General features: G+C 33.7%; 1 protein-coding gene across 1 annotated transcript in view; it reads left to right on the forward strand.

Annotated features, from left to right (window-relative positions):
• Nucleotides 1–14,064, forward strand: part of DPYD (dihydropyrimidine dehydrogenase) — an 806,753-nt gene that overhangs the window by 203,979 nt on the left and 588,710 nt on the right. The window contains exon 5 of the mRNA XM_029948659.1: nt 1,584–1,745. Within this exon, the coding sequence (XP_029804519.1) occupies nt 1,584–1,745 (162 nt within the window). The remainder of the gene's footprint in view (nt 1–1,583; nt 1,746–14,064) is intronic.

The following is a 14,064-nucleotide window of genomic DNA, read 5'->3' on the forward strand; positions in this document are numbered from 1 at the left end:
TCTGAATAAAGAAGAGAGGCTTGATCGGAAACCGTGTGTTGTGTCCTTACTCTCTGTGCTCCCCCTTCCTGCCCTTTCTCTCCCTCTCTCAGGATCAAGAACCCGTGAGGATTCTCCGCCCTGCCGGTCAGGGCTGATGAGACAGGTACCCAACGTGGGGTGCCAATATGTCGTGTCCCGCCCCGGCCAGCAGGGTGGAAAATCCTCGTGGGTTCTTTTCCTGAGGGAGGGAAAGAAAGGGCAGGAGGGAGACGCACAGAGAGTAAAGACAACACAGGGTTTCTGATCAAGCCTCTTCTCTTATTCAGAAAACACCCTATCTTATAAAGGTTTCAAAGCGGGAAAACAAGGCAGCTGGCCTAGGTCGGTTGCTAGGAAACAGGGTTAAGGGATTAAGGCTGGAGTAAAGAGGAACCAGACTAAAGTGTTCTAGCACAGCGCCCGAGGGGCTGATACTACCCTGCCTGCAGGCGGTTGATCTTTGATCTTCTGGCTTCTCCTCTGGCAGGGAGTGGCGCTCCCCTGCCTATTTGCAACTCCCCTCAGGGAGTGACATATCCGGCTAGCAAATGGCCAAGCAGCTGAATCTTTGCTGCCCCCCACAGAGTGTCATAATACATAGTCCCTCTGGGCAAGCCTGACGAGGGCCTTAGATGTTTCTAATTTAGTTAAATGGAGGATGACTTTTGTTTCTTTGTTTTTTGAGTTTTAAGATTTAGGTTTTACGTTTGTTCAAACAATCTACCTAACTTACCTTTGTTAAACATGAAAAGAATAGTTCTTATCAGAGTTTGGCTAGGTGCCTTGTGAAAGAAAACTATTTGCAGAACATTTACTTATAAAAGCGGTTATTTATTTATTTTGAGGGATGAGGGAAGAGATGGGGGGGCAGAGAGATTGGAAGAGAATCCCAAGCAGGCTCTGCCCTATAAGAACTCCTCCTCGGGCCCCACAGGGCGCAGCCTCACAGATTGTGAGGTCATGACCTGAACCAAAATCGAGTCTGATGCTTAACTGACCGAGCCACCCAGGTGCCGGGGCCCCTATAGAGCATTTATATTTTAAATTTCGGTTTTCCAAAATTGATTAATTTTACATTTATTAATACACCATACATTGAATACTCCTGTATGTTAGGTACTCTGCTAGTGATTACATGAAATGTCCTCATGGTATACAGTATTGTAGCCTCTGTATCTTATACATGTCTTTTTTTTTTAATTTTTTAATGCTTTATTTATTTTTGAGAGAAAGAGAGAGAAAGTGTGATCAGGGGAGGGTCAGAGAGAGAGAGAGAGAGAGAGAGAGAGAGAGAGAGAGAGAGAATCAGAAGACAGGCTCCAGGCTCTGAGCTAGCTGTCAGCACAGAGACTGATGTGGGGCTCGAGCCCACGAACCATGAGATCATGACCTGAGCCGAAGTCGGATGCTCAACTGACTGAGCACCCAGGTGCCCCTCTTACACATGTCTTAATCTTCACTTCAATTACCTAATGAAAAATTAGGTCATATTTCCAGGGTGTTTAAGATACATCATTAAATAATAAAATTTTATTTGCTTGTTTGTTTGTTTGTCTTTGTAGAACTATTATGGAGCTGCTAAGATGATTTTTTCCGACAACCCGCTTGGTCTGACCTGTGGAATGGTGTGCCCAACCTCTGATCTTTGTGTGGGTGGATGCAATTTATATGCCACTGAAGAGGGACCTATTAATATTGGTGGATTGCAGCAGTTTGCCACTGAGGTGAGCAAGTTGTACATATTGTTTTTTCACCAACCGCTAAAGCACAAAAATCTTCAAGTAATTTTAATCCTTGGTGCTTGATAGCCAGTATTTTTAATGTGATACACAGCTGAAGTGTATTTATGCCATAAATAATATTGTTATTCAACAATGACTGCATAATTTAAATTTCATAAAAACATATGTCAAATTAACTGTAATCCCAGAAAGTTATTAAAACACTCTGACTGAAAGTTATATAAATTAGAGAATCTGAAACTAAAATTTATTCATTGACTTTACATTGGAATGTAGCAGGGATACCCCATTATAAAAAAGGCTATTTTGCCTAACTGATTCTTTTTTCTGAAACTCTCTTTAATCTTCATAGCTTGGAATAATATGTCAGTATTATTTTTGCGACTTTTTTTTTAGTCATAGAGGTTAGGGAATTTTCAAAACCGCTGACAGTTTTAGACTTTAAGAATAGAAGCAGGTGTGTTATTTGGATACACATTTACAGGGAAATAAAATGAAAGCCTTTTTCCACTATCACACTAGTTTGAGTCATAGCTTTCCCTTTTGTGAATCCTTTGTAAATGACTCATTCTTTGGGATACCTTATGCTTCCTGGTGTCTTCCGTTTCGAGTCAACTACCAGGTCATTTTCCATGTATCATTTAAATGAACAACTTGCATCAAGGTTACAGTAAGATTGTATAGTCCTTGTAGTCTGTTAGCTAGAAGGCTAAATTCAATACCTGTCAGCACTAGATTTTTGGTTGATGACTTCCCTATCTAGTTTTGTCAATTTCAATACAATGTATTTTCTCCTTTTTGGACCCTTCCCATAATGTCTTTCCAGCTTAAGTCTCACTTTGCTTTTAGTAATAAATCAAGGTTACTCCTTCTCTGCTTTCTGACAAGTTAATTCTAATCAAGTGCTCTTGGAAATGAGAAAATAGAAACAATTTGTTGTTTGTTTGTGAGTTGTTACAATAAATTATTGGACTTAATTTCTTTTCTTACCAAATTCAAAATTGCATTAGGCTTATCTGACCGTTGTATGGTATGATCTTTACAACCGGAGGAAATCCTTAGTTGATAGAGAACAATAACTTGAATTCTTCCACATCTTTCTTTGAAGACTCCTTGTTTATTCATTATAACTGGGCAAGCTTGCAAGGATGTCGTTAAGTGAATTATCACATAATAGGTATATGAACTAACACTGCATTTCAAAACAGAATCAATTAATATAATATGGTTACTTTGTTGGTGACCTGGATGATAGAGAGACAACATTTCTCTGAGAATTCTCACTTGTTTTTTCAATTGAGGTATAACTGACATACATTATTATAACAGTTTCAGGTGTACCACATAGTGATTCAACATTTGTATACATTGTGAAATGATAATTATGGTAAATCTAGTACCATCTGTCACTGTATAAAGTTAATGTAATGTTATTGACTATATTCCCCATGCTATACATCACATCCCATGACTATATACTTTATAATTGGAAGTTTGTACTTCTTGTTCCCCTTCACCTGTCCCTTGCTCTCAGCACCAATTTGCTCTGGGACTACTGATCTCTTTTCCGTATCTGTAAATGTAGGTTTTGTTGTTTTGTTTTGTTTTAGATTCCATGTATAAATGAAATCATGTGGTATATGTCTTTCTCCATCTGACTTTTTTAACTTGGCATAATACTTCAATATCCATCCATCTTGTAGCAAATGACAAGAATCCAATCTTTTATATACAAGTAATATTCCATTGTATATACATGTTACAGTTTCTTTATCCAGTAATTTGGTGATGAACCTGTAGGTTGTTTTCATATTTTGGCTCTTATAAGTAATAATGCAATGCACAAAGGTACATATCTGTCTGAATTAGTATTTGAGTTTTCTTTGGATAGTACCTATTAGTAGAATTGTTTGAACAGATAGTAGCTCTGTTTTTAGATTTTTGATGATCCTTTATAATATTTTTCATAAAGGTTGCACCAATTTATATTCCCACTAATACTGCAGAAGGATTACCTTTTACACATGTCCTTGCCAATGCTTACTATTTTTTTCCTCTTTTTGATAATGGCCTTTCTGACATGTGTAAGGTGATATCTCATTGTGATTTGATTTTCATTTCACTGATGATTAGTCATCTTGAACATCTTTTCATTTGCCTCTTGGCCATCGGCATGCATTTTTTGTTTGTTTGTTTTTTTGGAAAAATGTCTGCTCAGATCCTCTGTTTATTTTTTTTTAAGTTTATTTATTTATTTTTAAGAGAGAGAAAGAGAGAGCATGAGCACGGGAGAGGCAGAGAGAGAATCACAAGCAGGCTCAGCACTGTCAGTGCAGAGCCCGACATGGGGCTCGAACTCATGAACTGTGAGATCAACATCTGGGCTGAAATCAAGAGTTGGATGCTTAACTGACTGAGCCATCCTGGCACTCCTGCTTTTTTTTTTAATTGGATTGTTTGGGGGGGGTTGTTATGTAATTCAATGTGTATGCTTTATATATTTTGGATATTAATACATTTTTAGATATATGATTTACAAATATCTTCTATCATTCAGTAGATTATCTTTTCATTATGTTGATTTTTTTCTTTTGCTGTGCAGAAGCTTTTTAGTTTGATGTAGTCCCTCCTGCTCATTCATTTATTCTATTTTTGCTTTTGTTTCCTTTGTCTTTGGATTCAGATCTAAAAAAAATATTAAGGTCAATGTCAAAGAGTTTGCAACCTATGTTTTCTTGTAGTATTTTTATGATTTCGGGTCATATATTCAAGTATTTAATCCATTTTGAGTTTACTTTTTGTGTATGGTATAAGAAAATGGTACACTTTCATTCTTTTGCATGTAGCTGTACAGTTTTTCCAACATCTTTTATTGACCAGACTGTGGTTTTATTTTGGGGTTCTCCATACTGTTGATAGATGTATCTCTTTTTATGTGAATACAATTTTGTTTAGGTTACTATAGCTTTGTAGTATAGTTTGAAATCAGGGAATATGATACCTCTAGCTTTGTACTTATTTCTCAAGCTTGTATTGGTTATTGGGGTCTTTTGCGGTTTTGTATTAATGTCAGAATTATGTGTTCTAGTTTTGTGAAAAATACCATTGGGGTTTTAATAGAGATTGCATTGAATCTCTAAATTGCTTTGGGTAATATCAATATTTTAACAATACTAATTCTTTCAATCTATGAACATGAATATTTTTCTCTTTGTGTCTCTTTGTTTCATTAATGTCTTATATATTTTCACTGTACAAGTGTTTTACCTCCTTTGTTAAATTTAGTTTTAGGTATTTTATTCTTTTTGATGGGATTTGAACAGGTTTGTTTTCTTCATTCCTCTTTCTCATAATTTGTTATTAGTGAATATAAACAACATATTTTTCTATATTAATCATATATCCTGCAAATTTACTGAATTAATTTATTAGTTCGAACAATTTTTTGTTGGAGTCTTTAGGGTTTCCTATATACTGTATCATGTCTTCTGCAGATAGTAAATGTGCTTTTTTTTTTTTTCCCAGTTTGGATGCTTTTTAGTTCTCTTTCTTTCCTGATTTCTGTGGATAGAATTTCAATACTAAGTTAGATGAAAGTGAGAAGAGTGAACATTTTTGTCTGTTCCTGGTGTTAGAGGAAAATCTTTCAGCTTTACACCATACAGTATGATGTTAGCTGTGAGCTTGTCAGTGAGACCTTTATTATATTGAGGTACATTCCTTCTACCTGCACTTTTTTGAGAGATTTTATCACAAATAGAGAATTTTATCAAATACTTTGCATTTATTGAGATAATCATATGATTTTTATCTTTCATTTTGTTAATGTGTATTTCATCAATTTGTGGATGTTGAACAATCCTTATGGGATAAATTCCATTTGATCATGATGCATGATCCTTTTAATGTATAGTTGAATTCAATATGCCAATATTTCATTAAGGATATTTGCATCTATGTTCATCATAGATATCAGCCTGTAATATTTTCTCTATGTGTATCCTTGCGTGGTTCAGGTAACAGGGTAATGGTCACCTCCTAAAATGAATTTGGAAGACTTTCCTTCTCTTCAGTTTTTTTATTTTTTTTTGGAAGAGTTTGGGAATGATCTGTATCAAAGTTTTTAATGTTTGGTAGAATTAACCAGTGTAGCCATCTGGTCCTGGACTTTTGTTTACGGGGAGGTCTCTGATTACTGACTCAATGTCCTTACTACTAAATGGTTTGTTCAGATTTTCTACTTTTTCATGATTCAGTGTTAGAAAAGTATGAGTCTCTGTTAATTTTTGCATTTCTTCTAGCTTGTTCATTTTGTTGGCATACAGTTATTTATAGTAGTCTTATGATCTTTTGCTGTTTCTATGGTGTCAGTTGAAGCTTCTCTTTTATTCCTGATTCATTTATTTGAACTGTTTCTCTTTTCTTTGATGAGTCTAGATAAAGGATTGTCAATTTTGTTCAACTTTTAAAAAAAATCAGATCTTAGTTTCACTAATATTTTTCTATTGCTGTTTTTAGTCTCTATTTCATTTATTTCCACTCTGATTTTTATTATTCTTTTATAGAACTTCTAATAACTTTGGGCTTTTTATGATCTTATTTTTGTAATTTCTTTAGGGGTGATATATTAAATTGCCAACTAGAGATTTTTCTTATTTCTTGAGGTAACTTTGTATTGGCATTAACTCCAATCTCAGAACCACTTTTAAGGCATCTCATAAATTTGGTATGTTCATTTGCTCTAGATATTTTTTATTTCTCCTTTGTTTTCTCTATGACCCAGTAGTTGTTCAGTATCATGTTATTTCATTTCCATCCAGTTATATTTTTCCAGTTTTCTTGTTGTAATTGATTTCTAGTTTCATAGCATTGTGGTTCAAAAAGATGCTTGATATGATTTTAGTCTTCTTTAATTTATTGAGACTTGTATTGTAGCCTAACATGATATATCCTGGAGAATGTCCCATGTACATTTGATAAAAATGTTTTTTTGCTGCTTTTGGATGGAATGTTTTGTATACATCTATTAGGTTCATCTGGTCTAATATGTCATTTAAGAACCAATTTTCTTACTGTTTTTCTTTTCTGTTGAATTGATCTACCTAATGATGTAAATGAGGTGTTAAAGTAGCCTACTATTATTTAATTGCTGTAGATTTCTTCTCAATGCTTCTGTCAATGCTTGCTTTATATATTTTGGTGCTCCGTGTTTGGTGCATATATATTTATAAATATTATATCCTTTTGATGAGTAAGAGGTAGTGCCCCTCTTTGTCTTTTATTACAGTCTTTGTTCTAATTTTTTTTGATATGACTATAACTATACAAGCTTTCTTTTTATTTACATTTTCATGGAATATCTTTTTTTAAGTTTATTTATTTATTTAATTATTTTAACATTTATTTATTTTTGAGAGAGAGAGAGAGAGAGAGAGAGACAGAATGTGAACAGGGGATGGTCAGAGAGAGAGGGAGACACAGAATCAGAAGCAGACTCCAGGCTCTGAGCTGTCAGCACAGAGCCTGACTCGGGGCTTGAACCCACAAACTATGAGGTCACGATATGAGCTGCTTAACCAACTGAAGCAACCAGGTGCCCCTATTTATTTATTTTTGAGAGAGAGAGAAAGAATGTGAGTGGGGGAGGAACAGAGAGAGAGGGAGAGAGAACCCCAAGCAGGATCTGCATTGAGAGTTCTGAGAACACAGAGCCTGATGTGGGGCTTGAACACATGAACCGTGAGATCATAACCTGAGCCTAAATCAAGAATTAGACTCTTAACAGACTGAGCCACTCAGGTGCCCACATGCAATATCTTTTTTTATACCTTCACTTTCAATCTATGTGTTTTTACTTCTCAAGTGAAACTCTTATAGTCAGTATGAAGATGCATCTTATTTTTTACCTATTCATCTACTCTATGTCTTTTGATTAGAGAAATTAATCTAGTTACATTTAAAGTAATTATGATAGGTATGTACTTACTGCTACTGGTTTATTGATTTTTTCAAGTTATTTAAGTATTCCTTCTCTGTGTCTCTTTTCTACTCTTTTTCTCTTCTTTTGTGGTTTGTTGACTTCCTTTAATGTTATGATTAGATTGCTTCCTCATTTTCTTTGGTGTATTTACTTTATGCTTTTGATTTGTGGTTATTTTAAGGTTCACATATATCATCCTATGTATATTACAATTATGTTACGGTGTAGGAAAGTAGGTTTAAACACATTCTAAAACTCCACCTTTTTATACTCCCCAGCAGATTTTATATTTTAATGTCACATTTTAATCTTTTTATTTTGTGTATTAGCTATTATTTTTTTCAAATTTTAGTATGTTAGCTTTATAACTGATTAGTCCACTACCTTTAAAATATTTTTTCCAGTAAGATTTTTACTTTTGTATGTTTTTCTCTTATTAATTAGTGTCATTTCTTTACAGCTGAGGAATTTCTGTAACATTTTTTATAAGGCCAGTTTTGTAATGCTGAACATTTTTAGCTTTTGTTTGTATAGAAAGCCCTTCATCTCTCTCTCAATTCTAAATGATAACCTTGCTGTGTAGGGTATTCTTAATTGGAAGTTTTTCCTCTTAGCACTTTGAATATGTCATGTCACTTCTTTTTGGCCTACAAAGTTTCTGCTGAGAAATTTTATGATAGTCTCATGGGAATTCCCTTGTATGTAGCAATTTCCCCAAAATAGCAGTTGCTACTTTTCAGATTCTTTATCTTTAAGTATATTTTAATTATAATTATAATTTTAATTATCATGTGTCTTGGTGTGGCTCTCTTTGCGTTCATCTAAATTGGAAATCTCTGACTTAGGTGTCTATTAAGGAACTTTACATTTTCTGCCCCCTTTTTCTTTTCTCCTTTGCCAATGCCTTCATCTCCAGGGAGAGTTTCCACTATCCCCTTCCCTCTGGCAGATGCTTCTGGATTAGTAAATAAATCTCTTCACCTATGAGAGAAGTGCTTTTTCAAATTGCTGGGTTTTTTTCATTAGGTTTCAGGGTGAGTGGGACTGCATGTAAGTCCCTTAAAGAGGAACTCTCAAATTTCAATATTATTTTGGGTCCCTTAGACTTCAGCCTCTCTTGTTTCCTACCTAAGATGTTTTAGGGGTTCATCTCTGTGGTGCAGATCCCAGGGGTGGGGGTGCTTAAATGGGGATGCCAGCCCTTCACCAATCCAGGGGAAGCATTAAACTGGTGAGATATTTCCCTATTATGTGTTGCTGCAACAGGGGTAGGTTTTTCTTTGAGATCATATCTGCCTCTCCTGCCTGTGTCAAGATGGTCTTTTTACCCTTCGTATGTGGAGAAAATATCATCTAGTATTTTTATATTTTTCAGAGGGAAATGAATCATATATAACTTTAGATTTTGTCTGTCCTTGGGAGGGGATGAGTTCAGAATCCTCCTCTTCCACTGTCTTGCAGAATTCCCCCTTTTCAACCCTCACTTGTTTTTAATGAAGTTCCTTCTTCTCCTTCCCAATGCAAAGTTGTTTATTTGTTTCATTTTGCTTGTGTGTGTGTTTTGTTTTAAGACCTAGTATAGATTAGAAGGACATTAAATGCATTTTAAGTGAATTGTGTAGTTTAAAATAGGAATGTATCTTACTTTGGTACTTAAATCATACTTTATAAAATAGTGGCTTCAGATATATCTGTCAAATCATAAATTAGTCTTATAATAGAACTATGAAGAAAAGCTCTCTTTTTTATTAAGTTGGCCTCCATGCAAGATACTTTAAAAAGTTTTATATTCATAAGTCAGTGGATGGTTTACTTAAACTTACTCAACTGTCAGTGTTGTTATGAAGATACACAAAACACAAACAATATATTAATTGACTGCCAAGGAGAAGAAAAAGTATAATGTACAAAATACTATTATTCTTTCAAACTACTAAACTAATGATATGAGTACTTAAGTTGAAGTAGAACATGATGTAAATAATTTTGTTTTAGTTGTTTGATAAAACAGTGATTGATTTTTGACCTTTAAAGAAATACGGATCTATTTTTCAACCAAATTAAGGAAAGGTTAGGAAAGCAGACTAAAATTGTATGGTATTTTTCAAAATTGTTTTTCCTATAATTTGTAAGTGATTTTTAAAATATCAACTTTGTAGTCTGCCGTACCTTATACTTTTCTATTTGAACATGGGCATATCGAACATAGAGAAGATAATAGAAAAGAAATAAATCACAGAAAGGATAGCCTACAGTAGAATCAGGAGACCACCTGCTTTTTTATTGTTTGTGGTCTGTCTTGTCATTCTTATTCAGTCCTTTGCTATCCTCACATTTGTAGTCACCTTGCTTCAGACACTTTTGTATGCCTATGGGACAAATAGGCTGTGGAGTGATTCTGAGTCTCTAGGAAGCAGTTTTTCCTAGTTCAATTAGATAAAACAATATTCCCTCAATAAAATAACTTGGAAATAATAGTTTGGTGTGGATTTTCTTTTCAATCTCACTATGGTTTTAAAATTTTCCACACAAATGTAGCCCTTGAAAATTCGAGTATGTAATTGATTTTTAAGAAATCATTACGTTATCATTTGTCTAGACCAACTAGACTTTCATTGTCTCTCAAATTTAACTAATGAATTGTTGTAAAAGGAGTAAGAAATGAGAACACATCTTTCTACTTATTTTCATAAGTTCAAAAAGTAAAGTATAAGTATATGATTAGATGAATGTTAAAACAGTTCCCTTCTGCTGATGTTACTTCAGTTATAGAGGCAATTTAGAGAAACTAAAATTAAAAGCTCAAGGTTCAAAGCTTGACTTTAAATGTTAAGATAAATGAGGGCCATAGGTTCACTACTTAATATTGCTGGCCCAGTTACGAATCTTTAGAAATATATTAGATTTTGGTATTACTATCTAAAAATATCATTTAGTTTTCACAATAAACACTCTATGAGATTATTTATTTTAATATGTATTAAATATAATATTTTTTGTGGCATATACTTCTTGACATTGCATGTTTAGTTTTGTTTTTATACTTTTAGTTAACAATGAGACACAAATGAACTTCCAGAGCAAATCCGGTGACTCACTGAGAACAGAATTACTCTTTAGATTTTTTTTAATTGTATTTCTCTGTAGATTTTTTATATCACCTTTCATTTGATATAACCCAGTTCTTGTCTCACATTCATATACTATACACCATCGTATACTACTTTTATTTCATTATTTTACTGGTTAGACACAATTCAAATCAAATTGATCAGTGCCTATAATACAATAAAAAATATAGTAATGCAATTCAAATAGCCAGGTGTTATAAGCCTACATTGAGACATTTCACAATTATTTAAATTACATCAACATTTATATTTTGTTTGAATACTACAGTAAATGTGTTGGAGAATTGGAAATGAAAGAGGAACAATGCTTACTTGTGTTAATTGTGATTTTAATAGGACAAATCTTATTTCCATTATAACTTTATTTTGAAATTGGAGGTCACTAAAAGCCTTAAACTTTTACCTTCTACAAGCATATATAGGGAAATATAGAAATATGTTTACTAATATATACTAGAGTATTGCATGTTCTCTCTCAAATCATATATTTTTGAGGTACATTTCTGTTGTCAAGTAAAAAAGTAGAGACAAAGAAAAAGTGTAATTTTCAAGTTAAAACCATTATCAAAAGTATATATGTTTTATATACTCTGAAATGTGAGATTGAATATACTCGGTGTGTTATGTTGATTGTTTTATAAGTAAGATAATCAAATGACTGATATACTTTAAAGAGCGAGCAAGGACATTATTAATAATTAATTCAGGGCATCAGGCACAAACCAGGATTATCCCAGGCAAACTGGCTTGTATGAACATCCAGTGTAATAAGTTCCCATTAGGGAAGGATTCAGTTAATCAAACAAACATTGACTGAGCATTGATTAGAAGTAAGTGTTGTAGGCTTCTTCTGGACTATGGGTCCAGAGAAACTACAGTGTTTCTAAAGAAATAATACAAGCAACAAATTTTGTAGCAAACTTAATAAGACATATTGCACTTACATTAGGATCTTTGGACTGATAATTCAATCTTCATTAAGTTTTGGTTTTAGAGGTGATTAGATCTTAGTACAAAGGAAAGGATCAGGAAGGAGAAAATGCAGAGTGACAAAAGCAAACCATACTTGCATAGCACAGTGAATTTTTGTAATATCTCACTATAAATGTTGATAAACCACCCTAGAGACATGTAAACTAGGTAATGTTTTCCCCATTCCAGACATGAGGAAACTAAGGATCAAAGTGATTCAATAATAATTAACATTAAGCAAACTTCTGTTGCTTTGGACAGTGTTAGGTATGTGACTTAGAACTTCACTTCAAAATAACCCTTCAGTTTAATGTTATCCTGTTTATTCTTTGGAACAAGGGGCTCCATGAAATTAAGCAACTTCCCCAAATTCACATTTAATAAAGGTAGATCTAGAATACAATACTAATGCTTTAATTTCCATCATTTGTCAGACTCTCACTTGCCCTAGATAATGTTATGTCATCAATACAAACTCATTGTAAACGCAGGTTTTCTGGCTGCAAGTTCACAGTATTGCACTTTGTTGGTTTAGCAACCTTTATCTCAGTCACTGTACCTTACAACTCACAAGATGAGGTTCTGTGTGATATGAAGCAACTATATTAAAATAGGTTGTTAAAATGAATGCATGTGGCTTAGTTGTCTCTTTTGTTTATGCATGTTACTAGAAAACTTTTATTTTGGGGCTCCTGGGTGGATCAGTTGGTTAAGCGTCTGACTTCGGCACAGGTCATGATCTCACAGTTGGTGGGTTCAAGCCCCATGTCGGATTCTGTGCTGATAGCTCAGAGCCTCGAACCTGCTTCACATTCTCTCTCTCTCTCTCTCTCTCTCTCTCTCTCTTCCCTCCCTACTCATGCTCTATCTCTCTTGGTATCAAAAATAAACTATAAAAAATAAAAAAAAGAAAACCTTCATTTTATTTATTATTTTTCTGGTCAGTGAAGGATTGTTGTATATACTGGGCCCAGGTTTTGTGGGGCATAAGGTAATAAACTTGGGGTTTTTTTATGAAAAATTACAAAAAAGCACTATTATAAAATTTAAATATAGCACTTTGAAAGGAGCCCAGACTATGAGGGGCCCTGAAGGTTAAGATTAAATTTTAAGTTTTATTTATTTTGGAAAGCCTCAGCCTGATTTGATGATAGCTGGTTTATAAGTAAATTTAGGAATGATTCTAGTACATTTATGATACAGTTTGGCAAAGTGGTCAATAAAATCTATCAGTTCATGTACCTAATGTAAAACGAAGATAAACCACCATGATAATGAATAATAACCAGTATTTATGGCTAATCCCTTTTGCAGGTCATTTATAAATAGAATATGGATTAGAGAATAGTTATTAGATTAATGACCTCTCATACTTGCCTTATTGTCCCAAACTTGAATCATGTTTGAATAAAACTTTTCTAATGTTACTCCTATTTATTGCCAGTATTACTGGTATTTTGTGAATATTGTTGGTACAAAAAATAATTATTATTTCTGGGAGAAATAAGTTGTACATGAAAAATTTACATTGAACAGGGATAACATCAATAATTTCTACCGTGGTCAAATGTTGCTCTTGTGGATGCAAATACAGATGATATCTGTTAAGGCTTAATTTGTGTCTCTCCTTTTGGTCTTAATGCAGTGGTTAATAGAAAAGAATAATGTCTTGAATGATTTCACTACATGTCTAACATTCCTCTGCAAAATGCTTTAGAAATCTATTAAAAATACTCAGTGCTGGCACAATGATTGATCATAAAACTGTAGGACTAGATATATTGCTAGATGACTCATCACAATATTTTAGCTTATTTAATTTTTTTATTATTTAGAATTCCAGACATAAAAATAAGTTTCTACGATTTGGGTAATAACTTTGAAATGTGCCAAAATTATATACTTGCTAAGATTATTTGCTTAGACTTTTTTTCCTGAAATTTTTTTTAAGTTCAAATATATGCTTGCGTGAGCAGCTTACAGTTTAGAATAAATTAGTTTTATTGGTTTGAGTTTTAACAGCTTAAAAATACATATTTTCATAAATATATTTAATGACTAGAAGTTTAGAAAAGTAGGAAGCAGGGATATTGTAGCAATATGGATCACTTGTGAGAGGCATGGGTTAAGATATAAACAACCCAGAGAGAATTCGAGATGGTGGAGCCACATGGGAGACCCTGAGCTTGTCCCAACTCTGAAATGCAACCAGATCAGC

The sequence above is a fragment of the Suricata suricatta genome, chromosome 8 (genome assembly GCF_006229205.1).
Source record: "Suricata suricatta isolate VVHF042 chromosome 8, meerkat_22Aug2017_6uvM2_HiC, whole genome shotgun sequence".
NCBI lineage: Eukaryota > Metazoa > Chordata > Mammalia > Carnivora > Herpestidae > Suricata > Suricata suricatta.